The sequence below is a fragment of the Heterodontus francisci genome, chromosome 3 (genome assembly GCF_036365525.1).
Source record: "Heterodontus francisci isolate sHetFra1 chromosome 3, sHetFra1.hap1, whole genome shotgun sequence".
Lineage (NCBI taxonomy): Eukaryota > Metazoa > Chordata > Chondrichthyes > Heterodontiformes > Heterodontidae > Heterodontus > Heterodontus francisci.
Genome location: NC_090373.1, coordinates 149322760 through 149350295, shown reverse-complemented (window position 1 = coordinate 149350295; position 27536 = coordinate 149322760). Strand labels below are relative to the sequence as shown.

The 27536-nt window shown below is 46.1% G+C and overlaps 1 protein-coding gene across 1 annotated transcript in view; it reads left to right on the top strand.

Moving 5' to 3' along the window:
- Positions 1–646: 646 nt before the first annotated feature.
- cyb5r4 (cytochrome b5 reductase 4) overlaps positions 647–27536 on the top strand; it is a 143217-nt gene continuing 116327 nt past the window's right edge. The window contains exons 1-2 of the mRNA XM_068026874.1: positions 647–1035; positions 11440–11593. Coding sequence (XP_067882975.1) covers positions 964–1035; positions 11440–11593 — 226 coding nt within the window. The 5' untranslated portion in view covers positions 647–963. The remainder of the gene's footprint in view (positions 1036–11439; positions 11594–27536) is intronic.

The following is a 27536-nucleotide window of genomic DNA, read 5'->3' as shown; positions in this document are numbered from 1 at the left end:
CTATCCTTGACCTGCTGCATTGTTCCAGTCAACCTCAACGCAAGCTCAAGAAATAGCACTTCATCTTCCGATTAGGCACTTTACAGCCTTCTGGACTCAACACTGAGGTTCAACAATTTCAGAGCATGCCTGCGCTTTTTATTTTATTTTTTAACCATGTGCCAGTTTTAAACTTGTTTTTCATGTTTTTGCTTTTGAACACAGCTTTTCAATTTTCTGCCATTAACATTCTCTCTGGACTAATGCTTTGCCTTTTAATATATCTATTAGCACTCTCTTTGCCTTGGTTGCGTGACATCTTCGTCATTTAATCTCTCCTGCCCTCTGCTCTACCACACACTTCCCTTTTGTTCTTCTTCCCCCACTTTTCACTTGTGCAAAGCCTCTTACATTTCTACACTTAGCCAGTTCTGATGAAAGGTCACAGACCTGACCTGAAATGTTAACTCTGTTTCTCTCTACACCGATGCTGCCTGACCTGCTGAGTATTTCCAGCACTTGCTGCTTTTATTTCAGTCTCACTTGGCAGTTTCACGTGCAGCACTAGCGGCAGAACCGCACAGATGCTGCCAGACCTGCTGAGTCATTCCAGCATTTCTTGTTTTTGTTTCTGCCTCTCAAGGATTGGCCTTCGCAGTCATCAGCAAAGATGCACCAGGAGAAGACACTCCAGCTAAATGGATTGTTTGCTACGTGTCCACCATCCTTCGAAGATAGAAAGATGCCAACCCCCCTGTGCTGGAACCATTCGAAGAGTGTGTGTGGAAAACGACAACCCCCATAATGCCATTCTCCGAGACGCATGCTCAGTGATCCCTGGGCCTAGCAGAGCTTTGAGCGCCGGCCCCGCGCTGGAGTGAGCGGGGACTCGGCTGACCAGCTGGGGCTGCTTGGACGCCAAACCCAGGGGGGCTTCCTCCCACCGCTTTAGTACATCCGAAGGTGCTGCTGAAAGGGTCGGAAATGTCGAACACTCCGTTTCAGTTCCCTGCGCCCAGTTCTCAGCAGCGGGTCTCCACAGCAAGCGGCAGGAAGGTGAGAAATCGGGGCCGGGGTCGGGTCTGAGTGACGTGGCCTCCCCCACCCCCGGGATCCGCAGACGCCTTCACTGTCAATCAAGCGGGGCCATTCTGTCACGTGATGCTCATTCAGGGGCTCGCGCGTGTTCAAGGGGTTTGCAAACATCCGCCTTACTGGTGACAGCTCCATTCAGGCAGCTTTTCACACCAGTGCGCAGGAGTGATGTTAATGCGAAATTACAATGTTACTTGTTTTTTTAAACAGGAAGGTCCTATCAAAGCAGTGTCCTCCAGTTAAGGAGCGTAGTTTTGCCCTGTTATAAATTTGGGGTTTGTTCTGTTTAAACTGTACTCTGCTCCATCCTGGGCAAACTGCTGGAAGTTTCATTTAGCATCTTCAGGTGGCGTCATGCTTAAAATATTTACCCTCTTTCAAGAGTATGAACATTAATCAGCTTTGTTTTCTATTAAAGCTGAAAAAGTTCTGTGCAGAAGCAATGAATAATGCAGTGATATTGTCACAAATTTAAGACGGTGAGAGAATTGGGGCCGGGGTCGGATCTGAGTGATGGGGCCTCCCCCACCCCTGGGATCCGCAGCCGCCTCACAAGCGGGGCCACGCTGTCGTGTGACGCTCATTCAGGGGCTCGCGCGTGTTCAAGGGGTTTGCAAACTTCCGCCTCACTGGAGGAAAGAACTCAATTGTATGCTGGTGATATAAGAAGTTTCTGTGAAGCACTAAATTCTCTCTATTGACCAGCACATCAAACCCAAAACCCTTTGAGGAACGCCGATGGCAAGACCCTACACACCGACAGGGACTCAGTCCTGGATCGTAGCTCAGAGCACTTTGAAACTTTCTTCAGTGTAAAGTGCACAGTACATGATACTGCCATCAATCGCATCCAACAACAACCCGTCAAAGAAGAACGGGATGAGTGCCCAACTCTGGAGGAAACTGTGATCGCCATCAACCAGATGAAGAACAACAAAGCTCCTGGAGCTGATGGAATTCCACCCAAAGACTTGAAGCATGGTGGCCCTGCCTTATGCACCAAGCTCCATGAGTTTTTCACAGCCTGCTGGGAACAGGGTAGGATTCAACGGGATCTTAGTGATGCCGTTATCATCACCTGTACAAAAACAATGGAGAAAAACCAGACTGCTCCAACTACCGTGGGATCACCCTCCTTTCTATTGCTGGGAAGATCCTGGCTAGAATACTTCTGAACAGGCTTGTGCCTTCCATTGTGGAAGAAAGCCTCCCAGAGAGCCAGAGTGGTTTCAGAGCAACCAGAGACACCACAGACATGGTATTTGCACTTAGGCAATTACAAGAAAAGTGTCGTGAGCAGAACAAAGGCCTGTATGTCACTTTCGTAGACCTCACCAAGGCATTCAACACTGTGAGCAGAGATGGACTTCGGAAAATCCTTGAAAAACTTGGATGCCCACCCAGGTTCCTGGCTATGGTGAAGCGGTTTCATGAAAATCAGTATGAACAAGTCAAACAAAACAGTGACCTCTTGAGTTCCTTCCGAATCTCCAATGGTGTGAAGCAGGGATGTGTGCTGGCCCCGACCATATTCTCCATCTTTTTCAGCATGATGCTGCAGCAAGCAACGAAAGACCTTAAGGAAGGAGTTTACATACACTTCTGGACTGATGGAGGCCTTTTCAACCTGTAGGGTGGCGCAGTGGTTAGCACCGCAGCCTCACAGCTCCAGCGACCCGGGTTCAATTCTGGGTACTGCCTGTGTGGAGTTTGCAAGTTCTCCCTGTGTCTGCGTGGGTTTCCTCCGGGTGCTCTGGTTTCCTCCCACATGCCAAAGACTTGCAGGTTGATAGGTAAATTGGCCATTATAAATTGCCCCTAGTATAGGTAGGTGGTAGGGAAATATAGGGACAGGTGGGGGTGTGGTAGGAATTTGGAATTAGTGTAGGGTTAGTATAAATGGGTGGTTGATGGTCGGCACAGACTCGGTGGGCCGAAGGGCCTGTTTCAGTGCTGTATCTCTAAACTAAACTAAACATCAGGCGTCTTCAGGCTCACACAAAGACACAAGAAAAACTTTTCGCCGATGACTGTGCTCTCCTGCCCCACAGTCATTCAGACCTGCAACATATAACAACATGTTTTCCCGAGGTGGCACAACTGTTCGGAATAAAAATCAGTCCTGTATCAGCCTGCACCCCAAGAATAATATGAACCACCAAGCATTGTCATCGAAGGAACTGAGCTGAATGCCGTCAAGCAAGTTACTTATTTGGGGAGCATCATCTCATTTGATGCCACCATAGACAAGGAACTGGACAGTAGGCTCTCAAAATTAAACAATACATTCGGCAGACTACAAATGAGTGTGGAGCAACCACAGCCTCAGAGCACAGTCCAAACTTAAAGTGGACAAAGCCATAGTCCTCGCCACCCTTCTGTATGGTGCTGAGTCATGGGTCCTATACCGCCGTCATGTACGTCTTCTAGAGCGCTCCATCAGCGCTGTTTCCACAGTATCCTCAAGATCCGCTGGCAGGACCACATCACAAACATTGAAGTCCTGTAAACAGCCAACATCGCCAGCACGAGGCCATCCTCCTGCAAAGCCAACTGTGTTGAGCAGGTCACGCCTGGATGAATGACAGTCACCTGCCCAAGATCGTGTTGTTTGGGGAGCTGATCACAGGTAAAAGGAACTGAGGGACCCCCTGCAAACGTTTCAAGGACTCCCTGAAGAAGTCCCTCTCTGTGTGCCACATCGACCATTGCCAGTGCGAATCGCAGGCCATAGATCGTGATGTCTGGTGATGCTACATCAGGAGGGCTACTGACACCTTTGAGTCTGAACGAAGAACTAGCATGAAAGAGAAAAGGAGGAGAAGGATAGATTCATTTGCCCCAAGCAGCGACTACACCTTCACTTGTACCCGCAGTGGGAGGATCTGCCGGTCACGGGTAGGCCTGACTAGCCACCAGCGGGCCTGCAATCTATTTATTTATTTATTTAGAGATACAGCACTGAAACAGGCCCTTCGGCCCACCGAGTCTGTGCCGACCATCAACCACCCATTTATACTAATCTTACACTAATCCCATATTCCTACCACATCCCCACCTGTCCCTATATTTCCCTACCACCTACCTATACTAGGGGCAATTTATAATGGCCAATTAACCTATCAACCTGGAAGTCTTTTGGCTGTGGGAGGAAACCGGAGCACCCGGAGGAAACCCACGCAGACACAGGGAGAACTTGCAAACTCCACACAGGCAGTACCCAGAATTGAACCCGGGTCGCTGGAGCTGTGAGGCTGCAGTGCTAACCACTGCGCCACTGTGCAGTACAACAGATGAGTACAACCTTCCTAAAATCTTCATCTGCGAAGAAATGCCAAGAGAATGTTTTGCAAATTAGCCAAGTGGCAGTTCCTCTTTAAGGGCAGCATTGTTATGCATATTAGCCGTTGCTGGCGAGGTCATGGGAAGCGCATGGGAAAGGCGTCCGCTGCTATATCCAGACTGGCCAAGAGAGTGTGGGAAAATGGCGCACTGACACGGAACACAAAAGTCCGAGTGTATCAAGTCTGTGTCCTCAGTACCTTGCTCTACAGCAGTGAGGCCTGGACAATGTATGTCAGCCAAGAGCGACGTCTCAATTCATTCCATCTTCACTGCCTCTGAAGAATCCTTGGCATCAGTTGGCAGGAGCGTATCTCCAACGCAGAAGTCCTTGAGGCGGCCAACATCCCCAGCATATACACCGTACTGAGCCAGTGGTGCTTGAGATGGCTTGGCCATGTGAGCCACATGGAAGATGGCAGGATCCCTAAGGACACATTGTACAGCGAGCTCGTCACTGGTATCAGACCCACCGGCCAGCCATGTCTCCGCTTTAAAAACGTCTGCAAACGCGACATGAAGTCCTGTGACATTGATCACAAGTCGTGGGAGTCAGTTGCCAGTGATCGCCAGAGCTGGCGGACAACCATAAAGGCGGGGCTAAAGAGTGACGAGTCGAAGAGACTTAGTAGTTGGCAGGAAAAAAGACAGAAGCGCAAGGGAGAACCAACTGTGTAATAGCCCCGACAACCAATTTTAACTGCAGCACCTGTGGAAGAGTCTGTCACTCTAGAATTGGCCTTTATAGCCACTCCAGGCGCTGCTTCACAAACCACTGACCACCTGCAGGCGCTTACCCATTGTCTCTCGAGACAAGGAGGCCAAAGAAGAAGAAGTGGCAAGGTCAGCATTTATTGCCCGTCCCTAGATCATGGCCTGGATTTTGTGGTCTTAATAACAGCAATTCAGTCAGCATTCACTGTTATTACTTCTCTGAAACTGACTTCTGGAGTCTGTACTTGCACAGTTAAACGTGGAAAGCCAGAAGTTGCTCTCACTGTTTCTATGCTTGATTGTATTGAACGGCAGACCAGGCTCGATGGGCCGTGTGGTCTATTCCAGTTCCTGTTTCTATGTTCTTATGCTTCTCAATGGAGTGCTTTGAAGTCCCCACAGATGGCAATATTTAGAAATTGCTAAGCTAATAAGAACTTCTCCTTTTACACTGTAATATCACTGTTGAAAACCCCTGAAAAAGTTACGTATTGTTAGCGAGGTGTAACTGGGTTTTTGACAGCATACTAAGTCATAACTAATACTGAACAACCTCTCTGTCTCTGAAAAACTCATTTTCTGTTTCTGTGTCAAATCTTTCCATTATAAATATTCCATAGTTTTAATATTTTTTAAAACATTTCTTATTGATATGTCAGCTTCTATTGTGTATGTCCTAACCTCTCTTTCAGTCTCTGCAAAATTTATAAAAGGAAGGATAATCAGGACATTTTCCTGGTTTACTTCCTGGTTTGTTATGTGTGGGAATTTTTCAATGTGATGGGCTGCTTACTCTGCTTGACAATATCATTGTTGTTGGACGCCTGGAGATCCGCTTGACTTAGTGTCACATTAAAATTAATGTCAGGAAAGGTGAAATTTGCCCCACAAAGATTGCTAGATCTTTGTGGGCAGCTTTCTTCAAATTCAGTGGCCAGAAAACCATTGTTTTGCTACTGACAGCAAAATTCGGGCTAATAAGATTATCCTGCTGCTTCCACTGATGCCAAAACCCATTTGAAGTGGTTTTCATTGCCAGTTCCAGAGGCAGCAGTGCCCAGTGACAAATGTGAATGCTGCAGACTGCTGCTTTTGGCTGCTATAGAGAGAAGCTGCCCAAGAAAAACAATGCAAAGAGGAGCACTGTGTTTTTTTTCCTTTGGAAATCTGAGTATTTTGTTGTATATTTGTGACCGGATGTCTAGCTTGGATTGTGTTTGGAATCCCATGCCTTATATTGGCTCCTGTTTGTGTTTACCTTTTGTTAATATGAACCACTTTATTCTACAGTTATGATTTAATTTGAAGTAGTTGGATTTCGCTTTTCTATACCATTTATTTAATATCTTGCATATCTTCATTAAGTTACCTTTCGGTTGCCTCCTTTGAAGGCTGAAAGCTCAGGTTTCTGCTGGCTTTTCTTAGAATGCAGTCCTTTGACAGTAGGGATCAATTTATTGAGATTCTTCTCTGCACTGCAAGCACGACTTACAAGCAAATGAAATTGACAGAAAAAATAGCTGGTCTATCAATCCTGCCATTCACCATGGTGGCTGGAGCATCATGTTGAGACATATCCTTTAACCCTGCTGTCCCAGCTGTGTAATCTGCTAAGAGAGGCAAAAAAGCCCAGGGCCAGTAGGGGAAAGGATATACTCTGGCAAATTCCTCCTTGACCTCATTGGGTGATCAAAACCCGTCCAGGAAATAGTCATTTATTTACGGCACAGAAGGAGGCCATTTGGCCCATTAAGTCCATGCCGGCTCTCCACAGAGCTATCCAGTCAGTCCCACTCCCTGTAGCCCTGCAAGTTTATTTCCTTCAAATCACATGGGCCAAATCCTATCTACAAAAACACTTACCTTCTACAAGATGAGATTGCTGGTCCCGCTTCCTCTTGAAGGCATGCAGTGACTTAGCACTCAAACCAGCAATGCATTTTCCAGTGATTAAAAACAGAAAATGCTGGAAATACTAAGGAGGTGAGACAGCATCTGTGGAGAGAAAAAGTGAGTTACCATTTCAGGTTGATGACCTTCCGTCAGAACTGGAAAACGTTAGAGATGTAACGGTTATTCCAGTGGCTTATTACTATCTGGGAAAAGAAAATATACCTAACAATCCATCTACCCCTGCTTGTACATAGTTCTAGTTCAAATTCCTCTTCCTGGGTCCTTCCCATTCTGTTAAACTGGAATAATTTATCAGCTCTCCAGCCTTTTAATTACACTATGGATCTCTAGTGGGGGACCTCTATTGGGTCACCTCTAAGTTTATACTTCTCTAATTACCAAGGTCCTTGAGCCTATCTGAGTAGCTGAGTTTATTTAATCCTGGAATTATTCTTGTAGCTCTCTTGTGGACTTTTTCCAAGGACACTTTGCACAGGATTTTATCCTGCCTTTGGAGACGGGAATGGAGGCCGGCGGCACACAAAATGGCAAGGAGTGGCGCGGGCCGTGTGCTTAATGTTGTCCCGGCCCCATGCCATTTTGTCCGGGGCAGGGAAGGCTGGGGGCGGCCTTCCTGCCCCAGGTCAATTGAGGCCCAATTAATGGCCATTTAAGGGCAACTTGCAGCCTCTGCTCCAATTTTACTGAAGTCACAGAGGCCTGCTGCTGTGTGGAGGCACTGCCAGGTGAAACCTGACGGCCTCCTGGGAGGCTCATTGCGGGGGGGGGGTGGCGGGGGTTGTCCCTCCTCTGGAGGCAATCCATGGATCCCAGAGGGGCCCCCCCCTCCTGCCCCACTGATGGCTGTGGCTGCCCCTACAGCTAGAAACCCCCACCCCCTCACCAGGGTCTGCCTGACTGGCCCCAGTGACCCCGACCCCACTTAGCTGCATCCCAGGGTCTCTGACACCTTGTCCTCTGTAGGCCTCCTGCAATGGAGGCAGTGGCCACTACACCTGATGGCGCTGCAGCTTTCTGATTGGCTGGCAGCTCTGGAGGCGGGAGTCCGCTGTGAAATTGCAATGGGGGCCCAAAAGAGAGCCAGGGTGGGGTCCATCATCGCTGGAATAAAATCCGCCCCTACATCACCTACCATATGAAGGGATCAAAACTAGGCACTGTCCTCCAGATGTGGTTTGACCAGTGACTTGTTTAGTGATAAAAAAAATTCTTTTGATTTGTACTGAATGGTTCTATTAGTACAATTAAATATCTTTTTGGTTTTAGCTACACATTTTCTACATTGGTCATGATTTGAATATCTCTTGAGATCTCTGCACTCCTCCACTTCTAGCCTCTTGTGTATCCTTGATTTTAATCGCTCCACCATTGGAGACTGTGCCTTCAGTTGCCGAGGCCCTAAGTTATGGAATTCCCTTCCTAAATCTCTTTCCTTCTCTACCTCTCTTTCCTCCTTTTAAGACACACTTGTTACGACCAGGTGAGGAGGGGATCTCAGGCTCCCCTTTCGCTCCTTCTCTGATTTGACCGCAACAGGGTTTATCCTTTTTTAACACAGTGATTGAACTTACCACCTCAGTGAGCGCTTGCTCCTGTTCCTCTTATGTAATTGCAAATGAACCAATCAGACAGGTTTTCTTGAGTTTAAACAAGAAGGATATAAGTTTATTATCCTTAACATTCTAAACCCGTTAACATTACTAAAATATGCAATGCATTCATGCCCACATTCACACGAGAGATACACATACAAATAGATTACAGAGGGAAAATAGAGTTGGGTGGTTGGAGTAGAGTCTGAAATAAATGGAATTTAAATATAGTTCATCAGTCCCAGAGTCCTTATTGAAATTGTAATCCTGAAATTCTCACTGGATCACGTGCACGGTGCAGGCTGAGGAGGGGGTTTTGACCCTTGTATCCTATTTGTTGGTTGTGGTGGTCTGTAGACTTGGCTTTACCAGCTACAGCCAGGCCTTCTCTGGATCTGTACAAGAGAGAGGGAGAGAGAGAGGGGGTGCTACTCCCTTGATGGCTTATAGTTACTGTTTGCTCTCTGAGTCACAACTTGCAATCTCCCCTGAGTTGCACAAACAGTCACATGACATTACCACCTTTTTGTGTTTTAATGAGGTTCTTCTGGAATTTTCTCTGAGATTCAAGGCTTTACCCCCCTCAGGCTATTCAGTCACAATTGATGGGGATTGGCTCTTTCAAAGTCAATGGGTGTCAATGGCTGTTGATTACCATGTTGAGAAAGCCATCTCAGTTAATTTAATCAGAGTGCACCCTATTGTTCTGGCTAGGTTGCCTCAGTCATGTTGTCTCCGGTCAACTCTGTTGCTGTTTCATGTGCAAATTGCTGTGGCCATCTTGGCTGCCAGATTACTATTTTTAAAAGATGTTATTTTAAGAATTTCCAGTAAAAGTCTTAGGCAAAGTTCCAGTCAATATTTCCCATTTGGCATGTGGGGTTTTCATACCACACTTCTGATCAAACTTTTCGTCCTCTGTCCTAATGTCTCCTTTGTGGTTTGGTGTCAAATTTTGTTCAATAATGCTCCTGTGAAACCCCTTGGGATTTTCTTTTATTCTTTCATGGTATGTGAGCGTCGCTGGCAAGGCCAGCATTTGTTGCCCATCCTAATTGCCCTTGAGAAAGTGGTAGTAAGCCGCCACCCTGCACCGTTGCAGTCCACCTACAGTGCTGTTAGGAAGGGAGTTCTAGGATTTTGACCCAGTGATAGTGAGACTTGGAGTGGAACTTGCAGGTGGTGGTGTTCCCATGCATCTGTTGCCCTTGTCCTTCTGCATGGTAGAGGTCGCATGTTTGGAAGGTACTGTTGAAGGAGACTTGTTGAGTTGCTACATTAGGTAGGTGGGAAATTAAGCTGTGAGGAGGATGCAGAGAGGCTTCAAAGGGGTATAGGTGGAAGAAATTCATTTGCATAGCGGCACTTCTAGCGATATTATTGAAGAGCGCTGTGTGGGCCAGGCAGGTAGTGGCCCGTGGTGTGCCTGCCCCCAGGGAATCGAGGTTCTCTTCTATAGACAGGTTAAGTGAGTGGGCAAGAACATGGCATAAAGGAAAAATTGAAAAGCAGCAAATGGTGAGAAACTGGGAAATGGTATCCAGCGGGACCTGGGTGTCCTTGTACTTGAATCACGGAAAGTTAACATGCAGGTACAGCAAGCAATTAGGAAAGCAAGTTGTATTTATTACAAAGGGAATAGAACATAGGAGCAGGAGTAGGCCATTCTGCCCTTCGAGCCGGCTCTGCCATTCTAGGTTATGGCTGATGGTCTACCTAAATGCCATATTCCTGCACTATCCTCAATATGAGAGTGAAGAAGTCTTAGTACAATTGTATAGGGCCTTAGTGAGGCGACACCTGGACAGAAAGGATATACTTGACTTGGAGGGAGTGCAACAAAGGTTCACTAGATTCCTGCGATGAGGGGATTGCCTGATGAGCAGAGATTGAGGAAATTTGGCTATATTCCTTGGAATTTACAAGAATGAGAGGTGATCTTATTGAAACATAAAATTCTTAAGGGGCTTGACAGAGTAGATGGGGGAAGGATGTTTCACCTGGCCTGGGAGTCTAGAACTATGGCTCATAGTCTCAGAGTAAGGCATCAGTCATTTAGAAATGAGATGAAGAGAAATTTCTTCACTCAGAGGGTTGTGAATCTTTGGAATTCTCTACCCCAGAGAGCTAGGATGCTCAGTTATTGAGTATATTCAAGACAGAGGTTGATAGATTTTTTTGATGCTAAGGGGATATTAAGGGAATTTGGGGACAGTGAGGGAAGGTGGAGTTGAGCTATAAGATCAGCCATGATCATATTGAATGGCGGAGCAGGCTTAAAGGGCCAAATGGCCTACTCCAGCTTCTGTTTCTTCTGTTTTCAATGAAAGTTGTTGTTATTATCTCCCCTGACTCTCATTGACCAGAATTGGATGCTCTGGAAGGAGTGGTATAGTCTAACCAGAGTACTATACAGTATAAATTTGGTTTCCTCAGGCTTACACTGTAATGATTTGAGTCCATAATAACCAAAGATAAATGTTTGGGAATAAATGAAAAGGTTGTAATTAAATCAGAGTTGAATTTTAAGAGCAGACTCAAACTGTATGAACATTGTAGTCTCAAGGTTTACATATAGTAAGTGATGCATATGATTCAGCAAATGAGCTGTAACTTATTTGCAATATCATTATTGCCGATTTCTTGAGACACTGCCACTGTTTACAGGGAAGTTACATTCCTGTAAATATCAAATTAATTAAATCCCATGGGGTGTGCTCTTTGTAATTATCAGAATTTTCATGTGAACCAAAGTACCATTTCGAAGATGTCTTCATTAAATTGTTCTTTTCATCCCCTTAAGGTGCAGCTAAAGCCAGGTCGAAGTCTGATGAACTGGATCCGTCTAACAAAGAGTGGAAAGGACATGACAGGGCTGAGTGGAAGACTTCTTGTGGTAACAGAAGAAGAACTTGCTCAACACAATAAGAAGACTGACTGCTGGATGTGTATCAGAGGTAGGGCAGGAGGATTGACAGCTAAAAGAAGTGGATGCCAATTTAAGTAGTGATTTTAAGAGATGTGGAAGAAAGAAAAATGAAGCGATATGAAGACTCTTGAGGAGAAATTCTCAATTTTAATTCTCGGCCAGTTTCACTGAGTGGTGATTCAGCATAAGTGGATATCTTGGCAGGACAATGACTGTTTTGGCAGATAGTAGGTCCAAGAGCTGGCAGGCATTCACTATTCTAAGTGGGTATTGACATATGGTCAGATTTTCAAAGTTAATGCCAATAATTCAGTGCTATTGGAAAGTTCTTCATTAACCCAATTAATCAATTTTATTTTGGATTATGGATTCTAAGAGTTTCATTATACTAACTATTATCTGCGTTGCCATTCTCTCCTTTATGGTAGGATGTTACCTCAGCAAACTGTCAGCCTGATGGCAAGATTTGGCTATTTGAAGATAAAATTAGTACACTGCCAGTGTCATGTTTCTTTGAGTCCTACTTCCTGTGTTTGTATACCTTTTGAGTGTTTCTGATTTTAAGGGTAGATTTGTTTCTGTTTCCATTTCACTCCCGTTTTTTCATTTTAGTCCGATTCTGCATTTGTATTATTAATTTAGGGGTTGGTTAGTTCAGTTGGGCTAGATGGCGAGAGTAAAGGCCTGCTCGGGTCTGCAAAAAAAACCCGACCCGGGCCCGACAGAACTACAACCTACCCGAGCCCGACCCGGCCCGAGTCCTTCCATTGTTTTCCTGTGCCTAACCCGACCCGACTATCAGTTAGCTTACCTTCCGTTTTTCACTTTGTTGCTGATCTGCACATGCTTAAAATAACTGTAACAAAACCACCTTTCTAGTCCAAAAGTTAAATTAACAGTGGAGCCACTGACCTGTGATCGAACGTGCCGGACACGGAAGTGCAACCCGATCCGACTCGAACCCGACACATGTCGTTGGGTCCTGTTGGGTTCGGGTCAGGTAGCAGGCCTTTAGGCTAGAGTGTAGTGCAGAATAACGCCAACAGCATGAGTTCAATTCCCTTACCGACTGAGGTAGTTAGAAACATAGAAAATAGGAGCAGGAGTAGGCCATTCGGCCCTTCGGGCCTGCTCCGCCATTCAAAAAATATCATGGCTAATCGTCTAATTCAGTACTCTGTTCCCGCTTTCTCCCCATATCCCTTGATCCCTTTGGCATTAAGAAATAAATATATCTCCTTCTTGAATATATTTAATGACTTGGCCTCCACTGCCTTCTGCGGTAGAGAATTCCACAGGCTCACCACCCTCTGAGTGAAGAAATTTCTCCTCATCTCTGTTCTAAATGGCATACTCCGTATCCTGAGACTGTGACCCCTGGTCCTGGACTCCCCAGCCAACGGGAACATCCTCCCTTCATCTAGCCTGTCTAGTCCTGTTAGAATTTTATAGGTTTCTATGAGATCCTCTTTCATTCTTCTAAACTCTAGTGAATATAGGCCTAGTTGACCCAATCTCTCCTCATACATCAATCCTGCCATCCCAGGAATCAGCCTAGTAAATCTTCTTTGCACTCCCTCCCTGGCAAGAACATCCTTCCTCAGCTAAGGAGACCAAAACTGCACACAATACTCCAGATGTGGTCTTACCAAGGCCCTGTATAACTGCAGTAAGACATCTTTCCTTCTGTACTCAAATCCTCTTGCAACGTCGGTGACGAATTCCCTTCCGCCTAAGGTAAAATCCAGCCCAACTACTTTACTCTCCATTTTAATGAAGAATTCTATCATGTTAGGGTCGCTGCTCCCCTTGGGACCCCCACACAACAAGATTGTTAATTAATCCTTTCTCGTTGCACAATACCCAGTGTAGGATATCCTGTTCTCTAGTTAGTTCCTCAACATATAGGTCTAAAAAACCATCGCGTACACACTCCAGGAAATTCTCCTCCACCTAATCATTGCTAATTTGGTTTGACCAAACTATAAGTAAATTAAACTCACCCATGATTACAATTGTACCCTTTTTGCATGCTTCTCTAATTTCCTGTTTAATGCTATCCCTTACATCTCCACTACTGTTTGGAGGCCTATGGATAACCCCCACCAACGCTTTCTGCCCCTTGGTGTTTCTTAGCTCCACCCATACAGATTCCACATGATGATTTTCCGAGCCAATATCCTTCCTAACTATTGCATTGACTTCCTCCTTTGCTAACAATGCTACTCCACCTCCTTTCCCTTTTTGCCTGTCCTTCCTAAATATTGAATACCCCTGGATGTTCAGTTCCCATCCTGGGTCATCCTGCAGCCGTGTCTCTGTAATCGCATATCATTACCGTTTATATCTATTTGTGCTGTTAATTCATCTACCTTATTGCGAATGCTACGTGCATTGAGACACAATGTCTTTGGACTTGTCTTTTTAACATTGTTAGTCATCGTAGCTTTATTTTGCACAATGGCCCCATTTGTTTCTCACCCTTGTTTTCTCTGTCTTCCACTTTTGCTTCTTACCTTTCTGTCTTCCCTTTCTATCCTTGTTTCCCCCTCCTCTGTTTCCCTTCTCAGATTCCCATCCTCCTGCCATTCTAGTTTAAACCCTCCCCAACACCACTAGCAAACACCTATTGATCCCGGTCCTGCCCAGATGCAACCCGTCCAACTTGCACTGGTCCCACCTTCCCCAGAACCGGTCCCAATATCCCAGGAATCTGAATCCCTCCCCGCTGCAGCATTTCACCAACCACGTATTCATCTGATATATCCTGCTATTTCTGCTCTCGCTAGCACGTGGCACTGGTAGTAATCCTGAGATTGCTGCCTTTGAGGTCCTACTTTTTAATTTACATCCTAACTCCCTATATTCAGCTTGTAGGACCTCATCCCTTTTTTTTACCTATGTTGTTGGTACCAATATGTACCATGATAACTGGCTGCTTGCCCTCCCCCCTCAGAATGCCCTACAGCTGCTCAGAGGCATCCTTGACCCGAGCACCAGGGAGGCAACATACCATCCTGGAGTCTCTTGCGGCCTCCCACCTTGCCTTGCCCCATAGCGATGTTATGGCATCAGACAATGAGGATGCTACATAGAAAGATAGATTATTAATTTACTGCCACTTCCAGTATGTATTTTTCGTGCCATTTGGAGTATATCTGTTTTTAACATATCTGTACTGCTTCCTTTTAATCCCAGCTCCCAATATTTTTTCAATCCCACTCCCAATTTGGAATTTCTTTTTCACTTCCAAATTTGTATTTTTCACTTCCACTCCCAGTTATTTTTCTCTTCCGTTCAATGCCACTCTACCTTTTCATTGCTGCTCTTCACTTTTTCATCCTGCTCCTGACATTTTTAAAACTTTTGTTTCATTCTCATCCTTGGGTGCCTCGCAGAAATGGTGGTGGGTTGCCTTCTCTGTTTGATACAACTGAGAGGCTTGCTAGGTCACTTCAGAGGGAAGTTAAGAGTGATCTAGTTTGGAGTGGGACTGGAGTCATATATAGGCCAAACTAGGTAAGGACGACAAGTCTCCTTCCCTAAAGGATAGCAGTGAATTAGTTATGTGTTTTGGACAATCCAACAGACTCATGGGACTGAATTTTACAGCCCCCCCACCCTGGCATCAGGGGTCGTAGCGGGGGAACCGGAAAATGTCTCCGGCAGAGGCGGCCATGGGCCTCGATGCCAGGAAGGCCCGGCCTGATACTGCCGGCAGCAGCGAGGCCTCATGGTGGCCTCCTCGCACTCAGTGACGGGATCAAAATTTACATATTTAAATAAATTTAAGGCATTCATTACCTTTCCGCCTTCCATCCTGCTCTGATATAGGTGCCCGTGGCCGGCACTTCCACGCCTTCAGGTCCCCGTCCGGGGATCCGAGGTGGAGAACTGTTGGGGATGGGGAAGCAGGTAAGGTTTTCAGTGCGGGGTGGGGGGCAGGGGTGGTGGGGAGTGAGGTCAAACTCATCCGATTGGTGTAGGGGATGGTGGGAAGGGGTAAAGTGCATAGTTTATGAATCTGGCGGGTGGGGAAGTTCAGGTGCAGAAGCCAAGTATTTTGGAGTGGGGGGGGGCAGAGGGCAAGGAATTAATTATATGGTTATTGGGGGGATGTGAGAGGGGCTAGAAACATTTATTTAATTTTTTCAAATCAATTTTAAATCACTATTTCTTTAAATATTACATTGAAATGTAGTGCTCAAAGCCCTTTAAAAATGGCGTCAACGCCTGTGCAAAGGCTGCTGACGCCATTGCGGGGGACGGATAACCTACCCCCTACACGTCGTCGGGGTGTGCGGTCTGCGCCAGCCATTTAAATGATCTGCCGCGCTGAGTATCGCGGCGGCTGCATGATGTGTGGTCCACGCGGACGGACTGCCATTGTTTACGTCCTCTGCCAATTTCAGTGGCAAACATGTAAAATCCAGCCCCTGGTCACTGTTACTAATACAGTCCTCACCACTTAAGATGTCCACTTTTAAAATGGCCTGTCATTTATGTTGCCCAAAACCAATAACCGTCATCATTTGCATTAGTGACAGTTTCAAAGCTACCGCTTATTGCGTCTTAAGAGCTCTATTTATTTTGGGCAGACTGACCAATGAAAAGAGAGAACTCTTTTACCTTTCCACTAAATTTGTGCTACAGTCCATCAGCTTAAATGAATCAGGTTAAACCACTTGTTAAATCAGTGCTGTTTGTAATAAAGTCAGTAATGCCCAGATGCATAGTTCTCCGAAACATGAATTTGTCTGTTCCCACTCAGGTACTGCCAGACTTCTTGTCTTTTTTCAATGTTTTTGTTTTTATTAATGTTTCAGTTTATCATTACCACATGCTGCAGTGTGGATTTTAACTGCCCTCTCCCTGGCTGGCTTTGAAACTGTAATTGAAATGATTTGAGCATTTTTAATGCTGCCCCATAACATGGTGTTACACCAGACATAGCTTCTGTTTCCAGATTTTTAAAACTCTATTCAGATTTTCAAAATGTTATGTTGGGGTCTGAATTTGTGTTCTCTGGATTACTAGTCCAGTAGTATAACTACTAACAGTATCATACCCATGTAAACTTCACACAACATAAATCTTTCCATGACTCCTACCCTGAGTATATATAATGTTTTACGTTTCTCCAGTGTTTTCATTCCACATTCACTTGATTGTAACAGCCGTAGCTCCTTCTTTCCTGTGTGGACCTCATGCCATTAATTTGCACTCACCAGTATTAAATTCTTTGGTGCACCTTAACTTTTTCCTTCTGAAACTTTTCAACACTTAATTGATCATTAAACCTTTATCACTTACTCACTTTAATTTGCTTTAATTGACTCGCTTACACCGAGTTTTTATATATAATTTCTGCATTGATCTTGTTACGGCCACGTAGTCCGACGTGGGTAGTTCCCACTGTTCAACTCCCCACCTGACCACCGCAAGTGTATTTGTATTAGAGTTTAGCCACTTGGTGTTTTATTTTTCAAATAAACAGACAGCGACAAGTTTTCTTATAGGTTTTAAAAGCAGCAAGTCAATTATTTATTCATCAATATTCCGAAGAAGGGTCACTGACCCGAAACGTTAACTCTGCTTCTCTTTCCACAGATGCTGCCAGACCTGCTGAGTGATTCCAGCATTTCTTGTTTTTGTTTCAGATTTCCAGCATCCGCAGTATTTTGCTTTTATTTATTCATCAATATGCCTTATCCCGAAATTGTCGCAACCGCCTCCACTCATGAGTTCGCTTTCACACACACGCGCAAGATGAAACAGATAGAGAAGGAAAAGAGGAAGGTGGTTTTTAGTGGGAGAGAAAGGTTACGATAAACCTGTTGAATTCTCTTGGTAATCAAGTTCTAGATGGTTGTAGGCCGGAAATGATTGTAGATTTCTCTCTTGATTGAAGGTTCTGTTGAAGATGGTGGGTCACCTCCAGTTCTCTCTGCTGTATAATGTGGATGTCGGATTTTTTCAGCAGGGCGTGTGCTTTTTGGCTGACTGGAATGTCAGCTGTTACAAGTAGCTTCACCTTCTGGGTCACTGTCTCTCTTTCTTTCTCCCTGGCTGTCTTTTTCTTAAGGGAAAAATGCCACATCTCACCTTTTTTTTTTATTATTCATTCATGGGATGTGGGCGACGCTGGCCTAGCCAGCATTTATTGCCCATCCCTAATTGCCCTTGAGAAGGTGGTGGTGAGCTGCCTTCTTGAACCGCTGCAGTCCATGTGGGGTAGGTACACCTACTGCTGTTTGGAAGGGAGTTCCAGGATTTTGACCCAGCGACAGTGAAGGAACGGCGATATAGTTCCAAGTCAGGATGGTGTGTGACTTGGAGGGGAACTTGCAGGTGGTGGTGTTCCCATGTGTTTGCTGCCCTTGTCCTCCTAGTTGGTAAAGGTCGCGGGTTTGGAAGGTGCTGTCTGAGGAGCCTTGGTGCATTGCTGCAGTGCATCTTGTGGATGGTACACACTGCTGCCACTGTGCGTTGGTGGTGGAGGGAGTGAATGTTTGTAGATGGGGTGCCAATCAAGCGGGCTGCTTTGTCCTGGATGGTGTCGAGCTTCTTGAATGTTGTTGGAGCTGCACCCATCCGGGCAAGTGGAGAGTATTCCATCACACTCCTGACTTGTGCCTTGTAGATGGTGGACAGGCTTTGGGGAGTCAGGAGGTGAGTTGCTCGCCTCAGGATTCCTAGCCTCTGACCTGCTCTTGTAGCCACGGTATTTATTTAGCTACTCCAGTTCAGTTTCTGGTCAATGGTAGCCCCTAGGATGTTGATAGTGGGGCATTCAGCGATGGTAATGCTGTTGAATGTCAAGGGGAGATGGTTAGATTCTCTCTTGTTGGAGATGGTCATTGCCTGGCACTTGTGTGGCGCGAATGTTACTTGCCACTTATCAGCCCAAGCCTGGATATTGTCCAGGTCTTGCTGCATTTCTACACGGACTGCTTCAGTATCTGAGGAGTCACGAATGGTGCTGAACATTGTGCAACCATCAGCGAACATTCCCACTTCTAACCTTATGATTGAAGGAAGGTCTTTGATGAAGCTGCTGAAGATGGTTGGGCCCAGGACATTACCCTGAGGAACTCCTGCAGTGATGTCCTGGAGCTCAGATTATTGACCGCCAACAACCACAACCATCTTCCTTTGCGCTAGGTATGACTCCAGCCAGCAGAAAGTTTTCCCCCTGATTCCCATTGACCTCAGTTTTGCTAGGGCTCCTTGATGCCATACTCGGTCAAATGCTGCCTTGATGTCAAGGGCAGTCACTCTCAACTCACCTCTTGATTTCAGCACTTTTGTCCATGTTTGAAGCAAGGCTGTAATGAGGTCAGGAGCTGAGTGGCCCTGGCAGAACCCAAACTGAGCATCATTGAGCAGGTTATTGCTAAGCAAGAGCTGCTTGATGGCACAGTTGATGACACCTTCCATCACTTTACTGATGATTGAGAGTAGGCTGATGGGGCGGTAATTGGCCGGGTTGGACTTGTCCTGCTTTTTGTGTACAGGACATACCTGGGCAATTTTCCACATTGCAGGGTAGATGCCAGTGTTGTAGCTGTACTGGAACAGCTTGGCTAGGGGCGTGGCAAGTTCTGGAGCACAGGTCTTCGGTACTATTGCCGGAATATTGTCAGATCCCATTGCTTTTGCAGTATCCAGTGCCTTCAGTCGTTTCTTGATATCACGCGGAGTGAATCGAATTGGCTGAAGACTGGCATCTATGATGCTGGGGACTTCAGGAGGAGGCCGAGATGGATCATCAACTCGGCACTTCTGGCTGAAGATTGTTGAAAATGCTTCAGCCTTATCTTTCGCACTGATGTGCTGGGCTCCCCCATCATTGAGGATGGGGATATTTGTGGAGCCACCTCCTCCAGTTAGTTGTTTAATTGTCCACCACCATTCACGGCTGGATGTGGCAGGACTGTAGAGCTTCGATCTGATCCGTTGGTTATGGGATTGCTTAGCTCTGTCTATCGCATGCTGCTTACACAGTTTGGTACGAAGATAGTCCTGTGTTGTAGCTTCACCAGGTTGACACCTCATTTTGAGGTATGCCTGGTGCTGCTCCTGGCATGCCCTCTTGCACTCTTCATTGAACCAGGGTTGGTCTCCTGGCTTGATGGTAATGGTAGAGTGGGGGATATGCCGGGCCATGAGGTTACAGATTGTGGTTGAGTACAATTCTGCTGCTGCTGATGGCCCACAGCGCCTCATGGATGCCCAGTTTTGCATTGCAATATCTGTTCGAAATCTATCCCATTTAGCACGGTGTTAGTGCCACACAACACGACGGACAGTTTCCTCAATGATGTGAAGGCGGGACATCATCTCCACAAGGACTGTGCGGTGGTCAATCCTACCAATACAGTCATGGACAGAAGCATCTGCAGCAGGCAGATTGGTGAGGACGAGGTCAAGTATGTTTTTCCCTCGTGTTGGTTTCCCCACCACCTGCCGCAGATCCAGTCCAGCAGCTATGTCCTTTAGGACTCGGCCAGCTCGGTCACTAGTGGTGCTACCGAGCCACTCTTGGTGATGGACATTGAAGTCCCTCACCCAGAGTACATTTTGTGCCCTTGCCACCCTCAGTGCTTCCTCCAAGTGGTGTTCAACATGGAGGTGTACTGAGTCATCAGCTGAGGGAGGGCGGTAGGTGGTAATCAGTAGGAGGTTACCTTGCCCATGTTTGACCTGATGCCATGAGACTTCATGGGGTCCGAAGTCGATGTTGAGGACTCCCAGGGCAACTCCCTCCCTACTGTATACCACTGTCCCGCCACCTTTGGTGGGTCTGTCCTCCCTGTTCGGAGACATTCTGGTTTCTTACCCATGGAGATCGCACAATGGCCCAGGGCATGGCTACACCTGCTTAGTTTTAGAAGTAGACATTCAATTCTGGAAAGTTTTTCGGATAGGTATAAGAAGGGTTTCATTGACACCTTTTGGCTTTGTCCTTTGTCAGATGGTTTGGATACACAAAAGGCCAATCCCCTTTTTCTTCAGTGGCCATTTTGGACCATTGTTCACTTTTTAAAATAAAGATTAAGTTCTTAAAGACAAAGTCCATTTTTTCTTAACTCTTCAGAGCTAGTCCGTGAATGTTGTATCATTGCACTTACAACGTGCGTGACAATCTGTAATGCCACATTTCCATTATGCCATTTGATCCTCCTGTCGTTATCCACCAATATATGCTTTGACTTTATGGCAAGATTTGACCGGCCCCCAGGTAGTGGGCTCGGAGGTGGGCGGGTGGGGGGGGTGGTCATTAAAGTACTGGAGAGCTGCGTCAGGAGGGGTCCCTGATGCAGTTCCACCGCCAGGCCATTTTATCAGCAGTGGGATTGGCAGCGGCTTAGCAGCAGGCAGCCAATTTAGCCAATGAAAGGTCCACTTAAAGGCCATATTGCCGCTGGCAAAGTGGCCCACACTGCCCACCCCCCACCACGTGGGGAGGCTGCCAGCTGCTTGGTGGTAGCTTCCCTGTAGCTTCCTGGGTGGGCCATCACATCCAGAGGCTCACGGCAAAGGCTGCCCTGCATCTTGGCGCTACCGGTGGAGGGATTAGCCCTTGGATCGCCTGGGCCTGCTTGCCAGGCCCTGGCAGAGAAAACAAATTTGTAACTCCCTTGCGAGGGAGCCTCAAAATGGAGATGACCTCTCGTTTTCCTTGCAGCCTCAGCAGCGGCCACCTCTCTGATTGGGCCAGTAGCATGGAGAGCCACCCAGCGACAGCCAATTAAAAGGCCACCATCAGGAAGATTGCCACCGTAGTCATGCTGCCCACCCGCGTGGACTTGGGACCTGCATTTGGTCTCAACATTGGGACTTACCCCGCCAGCAACGTCCCAGCCAGTGTGTGTAATGCCACAAAAGATCACTTTTTTTCTTCACTTTTGCTAAATTTGGTAGAAAAGTAGTGATTTGCCAATGCAAGTTAGAAAGATTTTGAAACAGAATTGAGGTACTTCTGAAATATAAATGTCAGGTGTCGGCTTCACGAGAGTGGGCTGCACTGTCACTTTATTGTCAATATGAAACTGTGTTCTTTGTTGTGAACACAAGGGGGCATTTGCAGTCTGCATTATAATTTGTCAGAAGCTTTTTTAATTAATTTATTTATTGACCATTTTACAATTGGTTTACAAAGTGATGGCAGAAGAGCTTAAGCATGTTCATCATTTTACTCAGATACAGACCATAGTCCATTGAAAAATAATATTTAGTAATGAATATGTAATTTTGTTCTAAAAGGTTTTTCTATTGAAAACAATTCAAATTTTCGCTGACTATACAATTAGTAAACCATCTCGAAAATCATTGTCTCAATAACTTTTTAGTTGATTAACAAAGCCTTCGGAAGAAGTGGACAAAATAAATGGTTTGAAATATTTGTGAGAAAAATGTTTGAAAGGAGAAAAACATTTTGAAATGGAATAGAAAGTGGATGTGAGCAAGATCTGGCATGTTTGTCAGATAACATCTTAGGAGTGGTATCATTATTTCCTAGTTTTAGATTAGCTTCTTAGAAGCCTTCAGTAGGAGAGAAAACGCAGTGTATAGTGTTAGATTGAAAACAAGTTGATGCACAAGCTGCGACTTTGACTGCAGTGTTTTGTTCCAGTGGATGATTTTGTTTGTCTGAAGTTGAAAAATGCAATGCATTGTATGCAACAAGTTGCTGTGATCAGTCTCAGTAATAGTCCTGTTAATTATCCCATGCAATTTGGAGCATTCTGCACTGATTTTGAGCAACATATACCCCACATTCAGAATTACTTTGCTTTCTCTCTGCCCCATTCTTTGAAAAGTATTTTAGTTGATGTTGGGTCAGATGTAGATATGTTTTTGTGAAAGCTGAAGTCTTTTTTAATAACTGATGACAAGCAATCCTTATGAGTGTCAGTTTTGTCTAATTACATTCCTGTGAAGCTCCTTGGGATGTTTTACTGCATGTAAAGGTTCTCTATAAATGCAAGTCATAGAGTCATTTATGGCATAGAAGGAGGCCATTCGGCCCATCAAGTCCATGCTGCCTCTCTACGAAGCTATTCAGTCAGTCCTACTTGCCTGCTTGATCCCTGTAACCCTGCAAGTCTATTTCCTTCAAGTGGCCATCCAATTTCCTTTTGAAATGCAAGTTGAATGAGGTATTATTTTGATTTTTAATTTCAAGAAGTACCTTGAAATATAATTCTGGTCAGCTTGTAATATTGAACTGTTACTTTAAATATTTGTTTCGCAATTATCCTGCTGAACTTTTTTTATTCTTTCATGGGATATGGGCGTCGCTGGCAAGGCCAGCATTTTTTGCCCATCCTTAATTTCCCTTAACAACTGAGAGGCTTTCTAGGCCATTTCAGAGGGCAGTTAAGAGTCAACCACAATGCTGTGGGTCTGGAATCACATGTAGGCCAGACCAGGTATGGATGGCAGATTTCCTTCCCTGACGGTCATTAGTGAACCAGTTGGTTCTTTTACAACAATAGTTTCATGGCACCATTACTGAGACTAGCCCTTTCAATTCCAGATTTTTATTTATTAATTGAATTTAAATTCCACCAGCTGCCATGGTGGGATTTGAACCTGTGTCCCCAGGCCATTAGCTTGGGCCTTGGATTACTAGTTCTGTGACATTACCACTATACCACCATCTCCACATCTATTTATGTGCAGAGTCGAAATACATAACAGAGTAGCGTGCAATATTTTGACCAAACATTACCAAGGCAGAGTTGTTTTTGCTTGTTTTTGAAGCAGCGATAGTGCGAGCGAGGTGGCAGCTGGGAAGGTGAGTTTCAGTTTAAATTAACTTACCTTTTGTTTCGGCGGACACGGGGACTGCTGGGTAAGTAAACCTATATATTCGGGCAGTGGCTAAACCCGAAACACTACACGTGTAGTGTCTCCCAACCATCCTCCTCCTCTAACCAATAAAAAGGACTCTTGTGTGGAGGGTTTGGTAAGGTAAGGTTTTCCTTTTTTTTAAAAACCTCTGTTGTCAATTTAGTGCGGAGGGGATGGAAGCTAGGGCAGTTGCATGCTCCTCTTGTGGGAGGTGAGGGTCACCACTTGTGTCCCTGCTGACTTCACCTGTGAGAAGTGCACCCAACTCCAGCTCCTCGCAGACCGCGTTAGGGAACTGGAGTTGGAGCTGGATGAACTTCGGATCATTCAGGATGCTGAGGGGGTGATAGAGAGCAGTTATAGGGAAGTAGTGACACCTAAGTTACAGGATAAAGATAGCTGGGTGACCGTCAGGGGAGGGAAAGGGAATAGGCGCACAGTGCAGGGATGTCCTGTGGCCGTTCCCCTCAATAATACGTATACCGTTTTGGATACGGTTGGGGGGGGGACCTACCAGAGGAAAGCCACAGTGGCCAGGTCTCTGGCACTGAGCCTGGCTCTGTGGCTCAGAAGGGAAGGGGGGGGAATAGGAGAGCGATAGTGATAGGAGATTCAATAGTTAGAGGAACAGACAGGAGATTCTGTGGTCGCGAACGAGACTCCCGGATGGTATGTTGCCTCCCGGGTGCCAGGGTCAGGGATGTCTCGGATCAAGTCCACAGGATTCTTAAGGGGGAGGGGGAGCAGCCAGAGGTCGTGGTACATATCGGTACCAATGACATAGCTAGGAAAAGGGATGAGGACCTGAAAAGCGAATATAGGGAGTTAGGTTGGAAGCTGAAAGGCAGGACGAGCAGAGTAGTAATCTCAGGATTGTTACCGGTGCCACGTGCTAGTGAGGCTAGAAACAGGGAGCGAATGCAGCTGAACACGTGGCTACAGACTTGGTGTAGGAGGGAGGGATTCAGATATGTGGATCATTGGGATACCTTCTGGGGAAGGTGGGACCTGTACAAGAAGGACGGGTTGCATCTGAACTGGAGGGGCACCAATATCCTGGGCGGGAGGTTTGCTAGAGCTCTTTGGGAGGGTTTAAACTAGTTTGGCAGGGGGATGGGAACTGGAGCTACGGATCAGTGGATGGGGTAGCTGTTGAACAGGCAGATACAGAGTGCAGAGAGTCTGTGAGGAAGGTTAGACAGTTGACACGACAAAGTTGCAGCCAGTATGATGGATTGAAGTGTGTCTATTTTAACGCAAGAAGTGTCAGAAATAAGGATGATGAACTTAGAGCATGGATCAGTACTTGGAGCTACGATGTTGTGGCCATTACGGAGACGTGGATATCACAGGGGCAGGAATAGATGTTGGATGTTCCTGGGTTTAGATGTTTCAAAAGGAATAGGGAGGGAGGTAAAAGAGGTGGGGGAGTGGCATTGCTAATCAGGGATAGTATCACAGCTGCAGAAAGGGAGGTCGTCGAGGGGGGTTTGTCAACTGAGTCATTATGGGTGGAAGTCAGAAACAGGAAAGGAGCAGTCATTTTGTTGGGAGTTTTCTATAGACCCCCAAATAGCAACAGAGACACGGAGGAACAGATTGGGAGGCAGATTTTGGAAAGGTGCAGAAGTAACAGGGTTGTTGTCATGGGTGACTTCAACTTCCCTAATATTGATTGGAACCTCCTTAGTGCAAATAGTTTGGATGGAGCAGTTTTTGTCAGGTGTGCCCAGGAAGGTTTCCTGACTCAATATGTAGACAGGCCGACTAGAGGGGAGGCTATGTTGGACTTGGTGCTTAGCCTCCCCTCTAGTCGGCCTGTCTACATATTGAGTTGCAACTTGGTGCTTGGCAACGAACCAGGCCAGGTGGCAGATCTCTCGGTGGGAGAGCATTTCGGTGATAGTGATCACAACTCCCTGACCTTTACTATAGTCATGGAGAGGGACAGGAGCAGACGGGATGGGAAAATATTTAATTGGGGGAGGGGGAATTACAATGCTATTAGGCAGGAACTGGGGAGCATAAACTGGGAACAGATGTTCTCAGGGAAATGCACGACAGAAATGTGGAGGTTGTTTAGGGAGCACTTGCTGCGACTGCTGGATAGGTTTGTCCCGATGAGGCAAGGAAGGGATGGTAGGGTGAAGGAACCTTGGATGACAAGAGATGTGGAACAGCTAGTCAAGAGGAAGGAGGAAGCTTACTTAAGGTTGAGGAAGCAAGGATCAGACAGGGCTCTAGAGGGTTACAAGGTAGCCAGGAAGGAACTGAAGAATGGACTTAGGAGAGCTAGAAGGGGACATGAAAAAGTCTTGGCGGGTAGGATTAAGGAAAATCCCAAGGCGTGAGGAACAAGAGGATGGCCAGAGTGAGAGTAGGGCCGATCAGGGATAGTAGAGGGAACTTGTGCCTGGAGTCGGAGGAGGTAGGGGAGGTCCTAAATGAATACTTTGCTTCAATATTCACTAGTGAGAGGGACCTGGTCGTTTGTGAGGACAGCGTGGAACAGGCTGATATGCTCGAACAGGTTGATGTTAAGAGGGAGGATGTGCTGGAAATTTTGAAAGACATGAGGACAGATAAGACCCCGGGGCCAGACGGGATATACCCAAGGATATTATGGGAAGCGAGGGAAGAGATTGCTGCGCCTTTGGCGATGATCTTTGCGTCCTCACTGTCCACTGGAGTAGTACCGGATGATTGGAGGGTGGCAAATGTTGTTCCCTTGTTCAAGAAAGGGAATAGGGATAACCCTGGGAATTATAGACCAGTCAGTCTTGCGTCGGTAGTGGGCAAATTATTGGAGAGGATTCTGAGAGACAGGATTTATGATTATTTGGAAAAGCATGGTTTGATTAGAGACAGTCAGCATGGCTTTGTGAGGGGCAGGTCATGCCTCACAAGCCTTATTGAATTCTTTGAAGATGTGACAAAACACATTGATGAAGGAAGAGCAGTGGATGTGGTGCATATGGATTTTAGCAAGGCGTTTGATAAGGTTCCCCATGGTAGGCTCATTCAGAAAGTAAGGAGGCATGGGATACAGAGGAAGTTGGCTGTCTGGATACAAAATTGGCTGGCCCATAGAAGTCAGAGGGTGGTAGTAGATGGAAAGTATTCAGCATGGAGCTCGGTGACCAGTGGTGTTCCGCAGGGATCTGTTCTGGGACCTCTGCTCTTTGTTATTTTTATAAATGACTTGGATGAGTAAGTGGAAGGCTGGGTTAGCAAGTTTGCCGATGACACGCAGGTTGCTGGAGTTGTGGATAGTGTGGAAGACTGTTGTAGGTTGCAACGGGACATTGACAGGATGCAGAGCTGGGCTGAGAAGTGGCAGATGGAGTTCAACCTGGAAAAGTGTGAAGTGATTCATTTTGGAAGGTCGAATTTGAATGCAGAATACAGGCTTAAAGACAGGATTCTTGGTTTTGTGGAGGAACAGAGGGATCTTGGGGTCCATGTCCATAGATCGCTCAAAGTTGCCACCCAAGTTGATAGTGTTGTTAAGAAGGCGTATGGTGTGTTGGCTTTCATTAACAGGGGGATTGAGTTCAAGAGCCGCGAGGTTATGCTGCAGCTCTATAAGGCCCTGGTTCGACCACACTTGGAATATTGTGTTCAGTTCTGGTCGCCTCATTATAGGAAGGATGTGGAAGCTTTAGAGAGGGTGCAGAGGAGATTTACCAGGATGCAGCCTGGACTGGAGGGCATGTCTTACGAAGAAAGATTGAGGGAGCTAGGGCTTTTCTCATTGGAGCGAAGAAGGATGAGAGGTGACTTGATAGAGGGGTACAAGATGATGAGAGGCATAGATAGAGTGGATAGCCAGAGACTTTTTCCCAGGGTGGAAAGGGCTATCACCAGGGGGCATAATTTTAAGGTGATTGGAGGAAGGTTTCGGGGAGATGTCAGAGGTAGGTTCTTTACACAGAGAGTGGTGGGTGCGTGGAATGCGCTGCCAGCGGTGGTAGTAGAAGCAGATACATTAGGGACATTTAAGCGACTCTTGGATAGGTACATGGATGATAGTAGAATGAAGGGTAGGTAGTTAGTTTGATCTTAGAGTAGGTTAAAGGTTCGGCACAACATCGTGGGCCGAAGGGCCT